Source organism: Cygnus atratus, chromosome 2, assembly GCF_013377495.2.
Source record: "Cygnus atratus isolate AKBS03 ecotype Queensland, Australia chromosome 2, CAtr_DNAZoo_HiC_assembly, whole genome shotgun sequence".
Taxonomy (NCBI): Eukaryota; Metazoa; Chordata; class Aves; order Anseriformes; family Anatidae; genus Cygnus; species Cygnus atratus.
In genome coordinates, this window is record NC_066363.1 from 97,848,061 (window position 1) to 97,865,381 (window position 17,321).

The following is a 17,321-nucleotide window of genomic DNA, read 5'->3' on the forward strand; positions in this document are numbered from 1 at the left end:
ACATCCAGTACTTTAACCAAGACTGTGTTTTTCCTTAGAGGTAGTAAAGCACTCACTTGTAATGAATCATAATACACTAATCTCACGTGAAGAACACTATCAGCAGTAATCTTAACTTCAAGATAGAGGGTCCAAGTTACCATCAGCAGAGCTGATCATCTCAAACTCCTACTCTCCAACAGAGTGCATTACAAAACCTTCACCTGTAGTAAAATATACATTACATGGCTCTTACATGGCTTAGGGCATGTCTCACTGTAAAGTTGTTTTTCAAACACATGCAGCATCAAGTGAGAGCTGGAAAACTTCAAGGAGGTAGTACGAATTCTTCTGTTGCAGTTTGATGGGAAAAGATACCCAATCAGCCTAATCTTATGTTGAAATAAATGACTTAAAGAAGAAAGAAATGCCAAACCTTCTAGCTTCGATCATCTTTACCATAAAATTGCTACAGGGCTTTTTTACAATTTATGAATTGTCACGAATATACTCAAAGACAGAGTTACCACAGAATCACAGAATGGTTCGGGTTGGAAGGGACCTTTAAGACCACCCAGTTCCAGCCCCCTGCCATGGGCAGGGACACCTCCCACTAAATCAGGTCACCCAAAGCTCCATCCAGCCTGGCCTTGAACACTTCCAGGGATGGGGCACCACAGCTTCTCTGAGCAAATCTTTTTTTCCTATTTTGATGCTTTCTTATTTATAAGAGTAGGTCAGGTATCAGCCCTTCATCTCTTTTTTTTTTTCCTGTACTTTCCATGCAAGACTGATGTTGATAAAACTGCATGCATTAAGAACTTACCCAAATAAATTGATTACATTTCAACTTGTATGCAAGGTCTGGATCTTTTTTTTTGACATCTAAGATGTCCAAATAAATAAATTGCTCACATAAGCAAGGTCTGAATAAGAACACTCATTTACAAATGATTCATGAGAGACTGCCTAGCCCTGTATAAGAAATTTAACGAGAACAAATTAATCCTATGTGAAAATATATGAAAAGCAATCATCTCTTTCAAGTGAAAATTCAAGTAAGATTCAACAATACACTAGAGGTCACTGCAGAGTCATTATTATTATCTAATATTAGATATTTATAACTTCATTGCATTACAGATAGACATTTTTACGTGCACAGCCCTAAATATCCAGTACCTTTTAAGTAATTTAACTTTGCTCTTCCTTCCACAGGGAGGCTCTGGTTCCCGACCTGGATCGCGGTCTGGTTCACCAGTTGCGAGGCGCTGAAGCTCTAAGATGCCACTCAAGGATCATGTACTCTGCTTCATAACGTAACGGCCTTAAAATTAATAACAACTGTGAGAATTACCTAGTTAGATGCAATCCATTACTTAATGCCAATTAGGTTCTGCATGCAGTAGATTACACAAACTTCTATTGGCAATCCCTGACCAACAGTTGAATGAAAGGAACACACAGAGTAGCTTTACTAGAAGTTTTCCTTATTTTTATGTAAAGTAACAAGATCTCTTGACTTTACTTATTCTTCTTCAGGATGCCCTAACTGTACGCTGAACTTCATTATTTCTCCCGTGCCCTTAATTTGAGCTCGAGTCTTCTGGTTTCATTTTACTGAACATCAGAATTGCAAATAAAGAGCTAACGTCTTGGATACTGAGCACTGCTGTTAAGGAATTTCTGAGACGCTGCTGTAAAAAAAAAAAAAAAATCCACCATGTGCAGAAGTTGTAAGGACTGTTTATCCAAATACTTTTTTTAATTTGGGATTTTTGTTTGGTTTTTGTTTTGTTTTAATCTTCCTTCTCTCACTCACAGAATAATTTATTTTCATAACAGGATTAGGCAGTCATGGAAAGGTTTACCAAACATTGGGAGTTCAAGGTATGTGAAATGTGGGAGGGGGCAGATGTTGTAGAATCAATACGATGCAGAGCAACTGTAATAAGGAAATGCTTTCCATACCAAAAATTGCTCGTCGCATCCAAACCATTAGAATTAAGAGCAGATGAGGGAGAGAAAGAGGATTTCAAATTTGAGTTAGACTAATGTTAAGAAACAAGGGATATTCCCAGCAACGAAACATCTAAGATCGCACATGTGACCACCGGACGTCACTGTTGCTCCACACGAACTCTGCTGCAGCAGCATTAACTTTGCAGTAAAATAAGTAAGTAAAAACAAACATATACGTAAATAAGTCTAATTTCTGAAAGAGAGCCCTTCAGTACTGGTATCTCAGATAGTCCTGCACATCTCACGATAGAATTTCAAACCTAGTTCTTGGTATTGCAGCAGTGTTGGATTCGGTTGGCTCAGCTTTTGCCTGAATAACATCTGGATGCCTGTTCAGGGCAGTGCACCAAAGCCAACTCACAGTAAAACTACTGTGAATGTTTAACTGTTGTACTGTAGTTGCCTTATAGAAATAAATTATAGCTGAGTTAGATTTAGATATTAATTGTTCACAAATAACTAAAACGAATGTGTGGCGATGGTATTTCCAGCCACATAGAGAAATACAAGGCTCTTCTGAATTGCACTGTTTTATTACTTAAACTTACCGTTCCTTCAAGCTATCATCTAAGTGTCTTAATTAATTCTTTTCTTTTTTTAGTTTTAGCCTGTGTGTTGTAGACTACAGTTAATGCTTCCCAGGCTGAAACTGCATCTATAGTAAGTGCCCAGTAAAAGTCACCTATAAACGTGTATGTTAATTCCATTTCACATCTAGATCTATTTTAGGTTTCTATTCAGCGTCTATTAATACAAAGCAGTGGAAGATGAGAGGATAGAAAATACATAGAGATTAAAGAAAACAAAACCACCAAAATTATTAAGCGTACACACACGTTACATCTTCTGTTACCTGCATTGTTTGCTATGTGTATTTTTCTATTGTAGCTTCGTTCAGACGTATACTCCGCAACGTAATAGTTGATTTAATTTGAACACATATTGTTCTTATAGGAACAAAGCTTTTAAAAATATTCATTATTGAAATAAAGTAATCAACTTGTAATGAAACTTGGACCAATTTTTGTCTCTTATAACATCCATTGTGTACACAACAGTATTATTTTCCCTGAAGTTTATTAAGAATTAAGATACTGGAAAATGACACTTTGGGCAGGACTCACTTGCCTGTTCACAGGCTTCTAGTGACATTGCCGGTGACTTAACATGGCCCACAAGGCTGACAAATATGACATGGGATTTATGGGAGACCAGTGTCCCTGCAGCGGCAGCTAAAGACCAGGGGAATATTGCAAGACATAAAATGCCTATGTATAGGCAATTAAATCCTGTCCTTTGCAGACAAGTATAGCACAAACTGGCTTCCTTGAACAGAGCATGTAAAAACTCTAATTTTTAAGGAATTCTTCAAAACTCGTAAAGAATAATTAAGGTAAAAAATGAGAGAAATCTGAATATAGCACTGTACAGCTACTGATCTTAGCTAAAGCCTCTTCCTTTCCTTCACCACTCTTCTCCCCAGTAACCTTTTTCAGAGGCTGGAAGTGTCTTTTTTGTTTGTTTACTTCATACAGGAAGAAAAGGTACAGTAATTTAAAACAATATTTTACCAACACAAGTCTTGTGAGGCTAAAACTTAGAGTGAAATCTTTCTTTTTAATTACTCAATAGTAGCTTTGCTGACAAAACAGCAATTTATATGGCTATGTGACTAATGAAAAAAAAGATTTTTCTGGTACGAATGGACAACCAACACTAGGAGTTTGTCATTTCTTGTGCTGAGGGAATGGACATAAAGACATAAACCAAAAGCAATTCTTGAGCAGACCCATGCCAAAAGGCCTGAGGCAAGCAGAAACCTATTACTGCAACAAACCGGAAAGAACAGAGGCATTCCTAAGTCCTGTTTTGCCTTACCCCACTAGCCAGTCTGACTCTTCAGCAAGGTCCCTGAATAAGGGTTCTTTCCAGTTCCTAAACAAGATGCATCTGCTTTGGATTTTCAAGAGCATTATTAACATATTTGTTCCACTGCCTGTATTTGTACTGAACATCAGATATATTGCTCTGAAAGTTTCCCATTTGATCTCACCAAGTCATGTGCTATGAAAACCTCTGTATCAAGGATACTTGGGAGTGGATTCCTGAAGTTCACCAGCAAGGAGGTGGGTTGGTGGTATGGCAAGCACACAAAATACCATGGTACAAAAATGTTCTTAGGAAGTCTATTTACTGTAACTGTCAGGACTGCAAGTGCTAAAGGAGATGCAAATTGAATTCAGGAAAAGTGTCAGGTGACTACATAACTCATGCTGTTGATTTGTCACTTCCAAAGACTTGCAACAAACACTTGTTGCCTCTTGTTGAGAAAACACTTGAAGTAATCATTTTAAAAATGCATCCTTTTACTCACGAGATCTGTTTTTAGCACATGATCTCATCTCTTAGTGCCAACCACTGCCACTTCTGACTTGCTGCAAAGCAACCACAGGCAGAGCATGTTCAAGAATCCCACTGCCAGTATGAAGGATGCAATTACATCTGGACATGACCACATGCAAATCGTTTTCTGTCGAAGTGTAGTCGGCCACCTCTGGACACCGTCATCACATATGCAACAAATCAACTCCAGCAAACCTTGCTGTGCACACACTATTCTCTGAAAGAGTGGGAGAAATGTTTTATACATGGCATGTATCTCACAGCCCATCTGAGATTTTTCGGGACTGTGTAACTTCAAAATCTGTCTTCTTATTGGTAAATAGGGCACCGTGTAAAGGGGTTGGTATGCCTTCAGACAACAACTGTAAAATTTCCTTCTTAAACAGCTGAAACACTAACGCTGTCTGGAAGGAATGGCACTGCTGGAAGACCTTCACATAATCTCTTTAAATATGAGAGAGGCACACTTCTGTCGAACAGTTTTCAGTTTCCTAGAATCCTGAGTCAAATGCTCAAAAAATACACGAAGCAGAATTTGGAAAAAAGTAATATTATTTAACATGTTTTTGAATTAAATATTCCACATAACAAAAGTGTTATTTTCATGTCACCAACTATATTACTTATATACATATGCCAAAGAGTTAACAAAAGAATTGAGAGATGCCCTATCAAAAACAACAGTGATTTCTTGATTCAGCAATCCGAAATAACTAGTTTGTATCATAGACAAAGTATAGACAATATTTACAAAAAAGGGCTTTCTGGATTTGAGAGCAATTATCTTTCAGAAAGTAAATTAAAATCTAGCTCTGTATTATAGTACAATGAATCCACCACTGATCTAGAAGTACTTGCAGCAAAATGAAAAGATGAACTTCCTGCAAATGGGATTAGTATTTACAAAATATACTGATCAGCCACACAGAGGCTCATATAACTTTAAATATATATATACAAGCACACATATATATATATCTATATATATGTAACATATAAATAAAACTCAAAAGAACAAGGTAAAAATAAAAAAAAGCTTCTGTCTTTGGAATGTCTAAAAGATGACTATGTTTTTACTCCAGTGTTTCTTTGCTATGAATATACTTAAGAAGTGGCACCTTTCAAAGCATTACTTCGTCAACTAGGTAGTTTTGCTGAAACAATGACTTCAACAACAACATATGAAAGTAACATGTTCCCAAATTCACAAAGAAAACAATGAGAAATTTACAGATTCGAAATAACCGTTTACAGCACTGGGGAATTTTGTATAATATAGATGACCTAATGTGCAACTCACTTTCTGACTGCCACTACCAGAGAACTGCATGTTTACTTCCCAAATTTAATATACGGCTGTGCTTTCCACAGATACTGGGATATGTACCTGCTGATCCAGTACAGCAAACATAAAAGAGGATTTCTTTGTAACCTCTTCTAGTTTGAATTTTCTTTAAATAATTATTGCTGAGTTTAAAATCTCAGGCATTTGAATGTAAAATCTAACAACGAATTGAACTGCCCCTGTGGTTGGAATGGAAATGAATATGTGCCCTCTGAAGAGCTTAACTCAAGAAAAGCCATAAGTTTATGGCAATTTATTTTTTTTCAAATTCTCAAAATGGTTAAAACAGAAATATAGCATTTTCCCGTGCCTTGTAAAAACAAAAATCTAATTTATACCGCATGCATCTACTTTGTAACATTGTTTCCAAACTCAATTATTTCTTTAAACAAGAGGAAAAAAAAAAAAAAGGAAGCTAACAGCTTCATAGCTTCCCCATGAAGTTAATTTATTCTTCATCTCCTTTAAAAATGGGAATCGTTCTACTCTGGTATGAAGTTCCAGTTTACTTTTCAAATAGATATACTGGCTGTGAATTAGAAGATGAAACTGTATACAGTATTACCTGAGTTCATTGATTCACAGACAACTTGCACAGATTAAGTGATGTTTTCCCAATATTTTTCAACAAGCTTAAAAAAAGACAACGATTCTTTTAGGTAACTTTCGTAAATAATTAAAAAAAACTATAATATATTATTCTATTGTTAATATTTCCAATGCTTGAAGCTTCAACAGTAAAATCCATCTTTTTCTCCTCTGAAAACTCGTTCATAGAGAAATTCAAGTCCCAAAAACATTTTTAGCTTTCAGATTTAAAGTTGTCATCGAAAAACACTGCCTATACTTTGCCATTCATTTGAAGATTCTTGTACCACTTCTTCTAAATTCAGAGCACGACTAATATCTTCCCCTTCTTGTTCTTGATTGCTAGCTTGTTCTTGTACAGGACCTACCAAAGTACAAGAGAAAAAAGAAAAGTGAGTACGATTGGACATGTAGTGTAAGGAGAATGCAAATATCTTGGAATTATTCCTTGGGAATAAAGGAATCATGCTTTGAAAGGTACTATACAACTAACTCAGATTCTGAATACTTATTATACAGTATTTGAAAAAAAATCAAAAACTAATATAATCGTCTGTTTTCCTATTATAGGTTTTGAACTTCCTACTTTTACAATATACAGTTCCACATAAAAAGCAGGAACCAGAAGTGCTAACCCATCTGTTTCAACCTGCTTTCTGGGTTGTGTTCAAATATTAGCTCACCAGCACTGGTGTTACTGGTGCCTAAACCCTCAGTACCTTAGGGCAAGTGTTTTGCGCTTTCCTAGTAAACCACATGGCTTTCTGCACTCACCATTGCTATCGTTATGCTACATACCAGTGTAACCATGAGCCCGTTTCATATGGAGTTTCATATTGCTTTTCTGTGTAAATCCCATTGCACAGTAATCACATTTATAAGGCCTTTCTCCTGTGTGCTTTTTCATATGAACTTGAAGAGCGCTCTTCTGGTTAAAAGCCTTTTCACATTGTGTACACTGAAACGGCCGTTCCCCTAGAAGAGAAAAATGTATTTACTAAATTCTCATTTCAACACGTGCGGTTCAGAATCAATAAATATCATTAAGGTGACCTAGAAATTATGTAGACAAACAGTTTTTTTCCTTGAGTCTCTAGGAATCTAGGAAATTTCTGGAGTACATTAATGATAACTTCTTGAGACAGATGACTCAGAAGCTAGCAAGGGGAGGTGTTCGGCTGGACTTCATAATCACAAAGGAGAATTAGTTGGGAATGTGAAGGTCAGGAACACCCTTGGGTGCAGTGATTATCAGATAGTGGAATTCAGGATCCTGAGAGAAGGAAACAAGACAAATAACAGGATCACAATAGCAGGAACCAGGAGAGCAGATTTTGGTCTGTTCAGGGATCTACTTGGAATAATTCTGTGATTTCCGTGTTCTTGGGGGGAGAAAAGGGATCCTAATAGAAGTATATGAATGTAACAAGTATATTTCTATTAAGATGTCCCTACCCCAGGAGGACTTCAGATGCTTACGCTAATGTATGTTACAGTGATGCAAACAATACTCTTAAGATAGGCAGAGGGAAGACAGATTTGGGTGGTGGGCAAGCTGAAGAGAGAGGACTACTGTTCATACAACAAACTCAGCTACCAAATATAGAAATACATCCCTAGATCTTGAAAACAAAGCTTTTTATATATTTTGATTTTGAACTTTGAGGGAAAAATGGGCAGTCTTGCAAAATATTTTTTTCTGCTAACCTGCCAACTAAAGGGACTCTCATGTGTGTCCAAAAGGAAGTTTTTTGGAAGACTGCTCTGATAAATCCATTCAGGAATGTAATCACTACATAGTGTTTCCAACAACACTGCTGAAAATAACTGTGCAAAGCATCACTTCAAGGAAAATACTCAAGAAGTTAAGTTGCAGAGCATTACAAATCTTCAATGTAGTGGCAAAATTATGCCTAAAGCCCCACCCACTTTGATACTCAGATTTAACAGTTATCAATTACTTTAAAACCCAAGTTCCTTCCTCCGCTGAAAGATCTGCTTTTTCAGAAAAAATGCTGACAGGTTTTCTGGGTATGTAGCATGAAGCCTGTGTATTTTTTTGTGTGTCTTCAGACTACAGATCAGAAAGGGGACTGACATAGAAATGAAAACTGCAGCACAGAGGTGTTCTTTGTATTTTTGTTAACAACAATTTCACTAGTTTGAAGTAGAAAATCTGTTTCCTCAGATATTTTTGACTAGAGAAGTCTTGAAGGTCTTTTCCAACCTAGATGAATCTATGATTTTACTCAGAGACAACGTGATTTTCTTTAGGCCACACAGATTCAGTAGGTACTGCCCATTATAAACCACTAAAAGTGTTTAATCAAGATTCAGTTTCTCACGGACAAGAATCATCTCTAAGTCTAAACTTATTGGCTTTCCTAAACTTTGATAGGAAAGCCTGTGTATGTAAGAGCACCTATCTAAAGACTTATTTGCAGCACAGTTTCACTCATTTTTCTTAAGGGATTTTTAAAAGCGTAGTCATTCTTTCAGAAGAGAATGTTATGTTACAGCTGCAAGTCAATCTACAACTTCAAACAACAATAATATAAAAATGAATTCCGCAAGGATTGTTGCAGCTTGTGGGCATTCCCAGCTTATGAACACTCAAGTCCAAGAAATCCCAAAATATCTGACAACTTACTGAGTATATTATAAGTGATTCCAAAATAGGAAGATTTTTTTTTTTCCCTATGATTGTGCAAATTTATGAGAAACAGATGCATAAGGGGACTCTGGTCTCTCCACAGCCTTCCTGAAGGGCTCTGTGTCTATTACAATGGACAGCATAAGCCAAAGCACGGAGGAGGGATACTGGCTTCTTCCCTGATTTCAAGCTATTTGGGGGACTCTTAGAACACAACACTCCCTTTTTCTAAAATCTGAATTATTTAAGCCAGTTATACAGAAAGCAAATTATCGTGGAATTCTAAAGATGGTTAATCTCCTTTCATTGTAACTCCTGGCTCTCCCTTCCCGCCCCCAGTATAACCAGAATGTTCCTTTCCACCACTGTAACAATAAAGAAGCTCTGCTCCCCTTCTTCGGTTTTTCTCCCACAAACAAGTCTCACCACTCATCCACAGCTGAAATTCTCTTGGGGTAGGGGGTGGAGGAAAGAGAAGCATGCACAGGCACCCTGTTAAATCAGAACGCACAGGATCACCAGAGACCTCTAAAACATAACAGCTGTAACAGATCAAATCAAAGCTTACTCTCACAACCAGATGAGAAACCACCTTCAACCAGGTGTAAAAAGCTTTTATAAAGCAGCCTTACAGACACCTATGTATTATGGGAATAAATACAACTAGCTACAACCGAGCAGTGATAAATGCTGCTAGCTGACAAACTGCTGCAAATGCCCACTACCTCTATCTATCCATGCCTCCTACTGCAGCATCCGTAAACCTGTTCTCAGGATTCCCAAATCTAAGGATTTCCTTTTTGAAAGGCCTCAAACCATAAATTAATCTTAAGTTCATGAATCCTCTCTATCCACCCTCCTATCCTTTCCTGCTAGAGAGATCTCAACAGTAGGAGAACAAAATGTGAAAAAAGACGGAAAGGATCTGCAGCCCCTCTGGCTCTCAGTTGCCTGGCAAATCCTAATAACCCAAAGCTCGTCAAACACTGATGTGTAAATGAGGTGGTGTTTGCAATTACTGTTCCTGTTTTTACCTTTGACAGTATACAAACCGTGTGCTGAATTAGTCAACTGAAATGAGGCAAATTCATTCTTCCAGAACAAATCAGACAATGCACAGAAGGCCGTACATTATATAGGCCTGATCTAATTCATCCACAAACATTTTGAATTCTTGAATAATTTTTCTCAAATCCTTTTTTTCGTGGTAAAGCAAGTATCAGACCACATTCATTTATGTGCAGACCTCATGATATACTGGCAAAAGATTTAAAAATGTTTTGAAGATAAAACTGAATGAACAGTTGAGGAACATCCCCTCTCAACATTTGGTACATATGGTAGAATGCATGCAGGTATGTGGAGGGAAATCTTAAACAGGGTGAGAATTAGAGATCACATGCTGACCAGAGACTGGAATAAATAGCTCAATAAGGGGCTGGGGGTATAGAGACAGGGAAGAGGGAAGAAGGAAGAGAGAGAAAGGGATAGGGGCAGGCAGAGAAGGTGATTGAGAACAGCTCAAAGTCACTTGAATGGGAAGACAGGTAGTTTGTGGTTGGTGCAACGGAGGAGAATGAAGGCATATAAACAAGAATCCAACACAGTACAATGACATCCAGAAAAGAGTTCTGCGAAAAAGCCAAACCATTTCATATGGATTTGATTAAGACTGTACTTATCAAAGTCAAAGAAAAGAAAGTTCTAATATTTTGAGATGCACGTAATGAGAGCATGCACAAGACAGCTGGATATATAGGCAAGTCTATACAGCAGAGATGTAATACTAAAAAGTGCAAGACTGAATCTGAGAGTACAAAGTGAAGATCCAGTCAAAAGGGGAAACTCAGATTATCCTTCACAAGACAGGAAAGTGATACCAACCAAGAAAAAATGACAAGGCTAACACGATAGCTTGAAGAGATTAGGAATTTTGCTTTAAATCCATGAAGAGCGGCCAAAAGCTAACTGCCAGACAATGATACTGGGGAAAGAGAAAACTCTGGCTGACTCACTGAACTAATGTTTCATTAGTTAGAATTTCATTAGTTAGAAATTTCATTAGAACTGACTAATCATTTTCTGGGTGTTGTCTTAAGCTATAGCTTACGGTTAGGCCCCTCCATCTTAGAAGCAATATAGATAACTTCCCCATTTTTATTTATAACATTTCCCTTGTTACCTGTGTGAATGCGACTATGTCTCTCCAGCTGACTTGGCTTAGCGAAAGCTTTTTCACAAGTATCACACTTAAACACCCTAGGCTTCTGGGAACTCAGTGAAGGTCCAGCCTGATGGGTTTGTATGTGTTCCTAAGCCAGTAGAGAAAAAGATAATGTTTTAGAACCATTTAAATAACCTTCAGTATCTAACACAGAAATATATTCACATTTTGAAGACAAAAGCAGAGGATCTTAGTCATCAACAGACAAGCAGGAGGACAATGGAAGCCTGCAGGTTTTTTTTCCCTTTAGAAGAGACACTGCATTTGCATATCATCTCTTTGTAAGTCTGAGGCATCAGTAGCTTTACATTCCTGAAAACCTCTGTCAAGAACTGTGTGGACTTTTTTTTTTTTTTGAATACAGTAGTACCCTCACTAGTTATGCGAAGCAAAATGACAAAGTTATTCATTCAAAGTGCTCTTTGAATACTTTGTTCCACTTACAAACATGGATTTAGGGCAATTATACATAGTAAGTTAGTACTGGATTTTTCCGCCTCTCATCCATCTCCCCCTCATTTGCCTGATGCATGGACATTTATACTCAGCACCTGAATAAGTATTATTCTGAAAGAGTGAAGGCCTCAGAAGAAGACAGTCACAACACAAAGAGCTGCACTATCAACATGCACATTGAACCACTTAACAACAGACTGTTGAATTAATTAAAAAACACTAAGGTCTTTGCAGGTAAGAGAGCAGAATGAAAGTATGGCACATTTTATTAAGAAGCATTAATATCAGTTCTAACTTCAGTGGTCTTAACACACTAATGCTGAGCTTAGAAAAGGTTTACTTCTAAGAAAACAAGAGATTGGTATCTTTGTTTTGTTTTTGTGTTGTTTTTTTTTTTTCATCATCACTTAAGGAAAACAATTATCTATATTGTATTCCAAAAACTTTTTGCTGGAAAATTTCTCCTAAAACATAAGTAACTGAGTTTGACAGCATTCTGAGAGTTTCCCCACGGACCAATAATCTTGTTGTAACACATGCTCACTCCAAGGGGTGTGAAGTTCACAACCAGAGTATATTTCCTTAAAAATATGATACAAAAATGAGAGGAAGTCTCCCAAAAAGCTCTCTGAAGAACTACTAAATATTAAGACATGGCTTCTGGATCTGGAAATTTCTTATTATAACTTCTGGGAAGCTGTAAAAATTCTGGACAAGTTGTATGTTTGTTTTGTTCTTAATACACTTCTTCAAACCACTGCCTTTTAGTATCTCTCAGAGATGGGATACTGGCCTGGAGAGACCACTTGTCTACTACAGCCCGATACTCTTAACAGGAACATTCTATAATCATAATAAAAAATACAACTAAAATTTCTGAAAAGATCCAGGAGTATCAGGTTGTTCGTAATCTAAAGAAAACAAAGAAAATATCACTAAACCGCAACAATATAAGGATATTTTAAAACCAATGCTTCCTTGCATTGTGCTCAAAAGAGAGAGGACCTAAAAATCAAAGGATAGTGCGCAAAGTAAAGTGTTTCCTATGATTACAAAAGCCTATCTGGAAATCAGGACAAGCAATGCTGACATATATAAGCAAATAAAATAAATGAAATCTTTTTCTGCCATTGCTATTTGCATGACAGTCATTCACATTTTTCTAAGGTCAATATACGCATTAAAATACTCTCTGTGGTCCAGGAAAGAGTTATCTGTGCAAGCAGTACCATTTAGACTCTCCCTCTCAGATTCATATCTCACAGACTATGAACAGAAAGGAAAGGGGTAACAGGTATCTTTCATTAGCATGAAGTCCAAACCGAAAGAACGAGTTAACAGACCGATCCACTGTTATTACCAAATACCTTGAGATGCGTTGCCCGCTTAAAGGCTTTATTGCAGACGTGGCAAACATGTATTCTTTCCTTGCCATGAACCTCTTTACTATGGTGCATCAACATGGTGGCTGAAGAGAACGTCTGACTACACTCAAAACACTGGTGCACACGACTTTCTTTTTCTGCTTGACTGCTTTTAGTCACATTAGGAGAAACCTCTGCCACCTATAACAATTTGTAAAACAGCCAAATAATTACATAGGCACACCCACAACAGCTGTTTATTTTTCAATGTGATCAGTTTTTGGAGTACTTGCAAGCAGCTATCAACGCAAAGGAAAAACATAAGTTGTATGTAAATACAAACTTGTATTTCATTGCTCTTAAGAATGACCATATACAGTCAAGAAAACAAAAATATTAGAGTAACTATGCTCAAATTCATTTATGTCCTAAAAACCCAACGTGTTTGAGTATATGAATATTTTCCTACACTTGTATATTCCTGAGCATCTCAGATGATGCTTTTCTCACCAAAGTTCAAAGACAAAAGCATCTCAGACAAAAACAACAACAACAAAAACAACAAAGTGTCCGATTTTTACAGAGGATAATTACGTTTTCTCTTCGGTTAGTTTATTCTTCAAGAACTCTTTCCTTTAAGGAATTAGCTCTGAGCTACCAACACAAGATTTCATAAGTACTGAAATTGTAATGAAAAGTTGAGAGGTGTGAGTGGGATTTTGCTGTGTTATTTTTTGTTTTTAATCAACGATGGCATTTGCAAAAATTTCACTTTCTTCAAATAAGGTAACACAAAACTCGCTGAACTTCGTGGATAGAAAAGAATCTTAAATGCAAAAGCTTATAAAAAGAAATAAATGAAAATAAACAAAAGATAAAGGAAGTACTCTAAATGACTTATTCAGGATGAACTGAACTTGAGAAAGATACAGAACACAGAATATTTTCCATAATAGAAAGCAGGAATAGTAACAAAATTAGGAATGATATAATACATACTGAACAGAATGACACACACACACATTTAATTATACACGTATGCACACTTCCAACTAGTTGGAACCTCCAAGGAAAAGGCCAAAATGTTGAAAGGTCAGTCAACAGTCACCAGAAAGACAGAAAAGTAGTTTACATTACTGTTACATTTTGACTGTTACAGCATTGCTACACAATACTGCTACTCAGTCACTATCCCACTTTGCAGGTGACTGGGATTGCAGAAGACAAATCTTAACAGGAAAAACAAAGTCAATGAGACACTTGATGTATTGTATGTAAGACGTTTACACGTCTTCTTTCACCATGTCCTCTGACCCCCTTGCAGCAGGCTAACTCATTTTTCTTTTCCTGCTGATACAACTGCAAAAGCACCTCAGAGGAGCTCAGAGGTGCTGGGGCAGAGGCTGGGCCACCCACACCAGCACTGCAGCGGTGACCCCACTACACTCCTGGGCATGTGCCTTGGAGGGCTGCTGGCTCCAGCAGAGCCTGAAGCCTTTGTTGGCTTTTTTCAATATGAAAAAGTGTTCTTCACTCTAAATTTAAGCACAATCTGGATGCCTAGGCAGTTAAAATAAACCTCTTCCCAATGGGAATGACATCAGTCTTCCTGCTTCAGTATACGGAAGAATCATTGTAATACTTTTTATTAGTAACATCTTTTACCCACAAGAGACAAAGAAATACATTGCATCTACCTGATATGTTATTTCTTCAGAGTTGGCAGCTGCTGAATGGGGTGTATGGCTCACCAGTATGACTTGCTGTGAGCCTGACCCACTTTGGCTAGCGAGACTGGAATCCGTAAGTATAGCAGGGAACTGCTGACCCTGTGAAAGAGGGGAGGAGAAGGGAAAAAAAAGTAGGAGTAATTATATTTAAACAGTTAATTGCAGTCAAGCGTGTTATTTTTATACCTCAAAACTTTTTTCCCTAGAAAAAGACCCTTTCCAGTATCCTATTTGAACAAACGTTACTGTTTTCTCTCCTCTTCCCCTCTCATCTTAAACCTACCAACTTAAGGGTAACAATGATTGGAAGCCTGTAAAAGCAGAGATTCAGTTCAATTTTTCCAAATCTTGCATCAAGTGCTGCATGTTTCATCCTTCCCTTATCTGTGTCTTTTCAGATCATACTTTCTTTAACCCTATTTTTTTTGCTTTTTCTGCATGGTCTTCCCACAATATTTCCCCTTTTAAAATCTGTTAAATAAATCTACTTCCAAAATACATGAAATCACAAAAAAATTACCAATTCAGATTCACAAGTACTAACATCACACCACTACTTCTATTTCTTACTATTAAAGACTTTTCCATCTCCCCAGGAAATGCACTAACTTTATGTACTACCTGTCCATTTATCACGATTTGCGCTACATACACTGTTTGCATAGTAGCCAATACGATTTTCCATTATTTGACTTAACGTCTAATTAATTTAACTTAGCAGCTTATTAATAATCATCAACACTTAACTTTACATTGTTTAAATGATTACAAAGTCTGAAATGAAGCTACATGTTGCTTTGTTACTCTAACATCAAAAATGACAAATGCATCACTAGAAACATTTAAGAAGCCTTCACCCAATCTTTCCCCGTCTTTAGCTTTCAATGACACCACAAAAATCTTACATTATAATAAAAACAAAATTAATGCTAAAGCTACCTGGGCGATGATAGCCATATTGCACAGTTCTTGCATCATTTCTTATCGCTCTACCTCTATTAAAGAGGGATTAATTTAATCACTTTCCTATTACTTGCTGTGAAAAGAACTAACACAATTACTCTTCAACTCGTATATCCACAAGGAGGAAGATAAAAATTTACCAGATTAAACAATAAAATGTCTGCGAATACTAAACTATATTGTTTACTGAACAATATGTTGTATAACTAAACTAAAGTGATGATACTTTCTCACGTTAGCATTCTCAAGGTGAAAGAATGATCTTATTTAGGCCTCTAGGAGTTAGGACCTCAAGGAAAGGCTACATCAAGGTCTTTATAATGTGTCCTATTATCACAGGTCAACTATTCTGTCTCAGATTAAATTATTTTTAATCCTCTTCCACACAGAACTATGTAATCAAAATTGGAAGGTATTTTTGGAAGACTGAGGAGAGAAAAAACAGCCTTTGCTACTTTCCCAGCAGAGCAATTCATAAATTACAACAGCATATGACTTATTTCACATGTCAATAAAGAATAAAGGGACAGCCTAAATTTAACCAGAAGGAAAAAAAATTACGTTTTAAAGCAAGCCTATTGTTTTTTCATTATTTATTCTGTGCGTACTGAATACTTAGCAGATTTGCTACTAACATTTCTCAAACATTTTTACTGTAACACTCATTCCAACCCTTGAGAAAGTACTATCTACCAGTTCTGTGATTAGGTAAGAACTAATCACAGAGTACCCACAGGAAATATTCATTGCCAATCTCCCTTTTCATTTAAAGGGGAAAAACACAAAAGCTACAATTAAAAATACCATAAACATAATTTCTTCTAAGTGGCTTGGTCAGGTTTTGCTCTCTAAAGAATTACTTGCAGTAGCCACACATACAATCAGTTTATCACAAAAAAATTGATCTCATACAAAATTATTTTTTAAAGCAAAATCCCAAATTCCTGCCCTCGAAACAGTAATGCTAGTTTATCTGTCACTTCAGAAAAAACATTTCTTACCTGTGAAGTGATATTAAGCGTAACCGCATCAAGACCACCCGACAACATTCCCTGAGTGTCAGCAAGAGTCAAAGTGACACTACCATCTCCTCCAACTCCCGATGAAGACATTACCAAATTCTGTGTAGAAACTGTAGACTGAGACATGGGTGTTGTTGAAGGAAGGTTTGTTCCACCTGTTGTACTAAGCTCTGGAATATATGTAGAATAGTTAAAAAGCCTGTTACATAAGCTCTAACTGCAAATTTATTATTTTAATTGAACTTAATCATTTCTATTTCTCTTTTGCTATGCTTCTATGTCTCAAAAGCAAAAAAAACAGTTAAACTAATCACATGTCAAACACCATCAGTCAAATGATAAAATTAGAAAAAATAGTTCTAAATATAGCTTGATGTATATCACACTGCAAAGCCATAACTTTGTAAGAAGGCATTTTCATTGCCAAAAGAACAACTGAAGAAATGTCAGGTTACACGTTTCTGTAGTCTGTCTGCTTTCAGAATTCTCAAAGGCTACTTTGACTCAAGGTAGTAAAACCAAAATTTCAAACTCCACAACACAACAATCCCACCCCATTTTCACAACATGGC

General features: G+C 36.8%; 2 protein-coding genes across 33 annotated transcripts in view; one reads left to right on the plus strand and one right to left on the minus strand.

Moving 5' to 3' along the window:
* The window catches only part of MBP (myelin basic protein), a 115,599-nt gene extending 112,595 nt beyond the window's left edge, over positions 1 to 3,004 (plus strand). For 25 of the 32 annotated variants that reach the window (XM_035550651.2, XM_035550647.2, XM_035550649.2 and 22 more), the window contains one exon: positions 1,198 to 1,478. In XM_035550651.2, coding sequence (XP_035406544.1) covers positions 1,198 to 1,254 — 57 coding nt within the window. In that variant the 3' untranslated portion in view covers positions 1,255 to 1,478. Of the gene's footprint in view, positions 1 to 1,197 lie in introns of all 32 variants that reach the window. The other 7 variants (XM_035550664.2, XM_050709273.1, XM_035550665.2 and 4 more) reach the window with 3 other exon arrangements.
* Positions 3,005 to 3,111: 107 nt separating this feature from the next.
* ZNF236 (zinc finger protein 236) overlaps positions 3,112 to 17,321 on the minus strand; it is a 72,838-nt gene continuing 58,628 nt past the window's right edge. The window contains exons 28-33 of the mRNA XM_035550667.1: positions 16,729 to 16,919; positions 14,732 to 14,863; positions 13,038 to 13,235; positions 11,173 to 11,302; positions 7,136 to 7,312; positions 3,112 to 6,701 (exon numbers count right to left, since the gene is read on the minus strand). Of these exons, the coding sequence (XP_035406560.1) occupies positions 6,574 to 6,701; positions 7,136 to 7,312; positions 11,173 to 11,302; positions 13,038 to 13,235; positions 14,732 to 14,863; positions 16,729 to 16,919 (956 nt within the window). The 3' untranslated portion in view covers positions 3,112 to 6,573. The remainder of the gene's footprint in view (positions 6,702 to 7,135; positions 7,313 to 11,172; positions 11,303 to 13,037; positions 13,236 to 14,731; positions 14,864 to 16,728; positions 16,920 to 17,321) is intronic.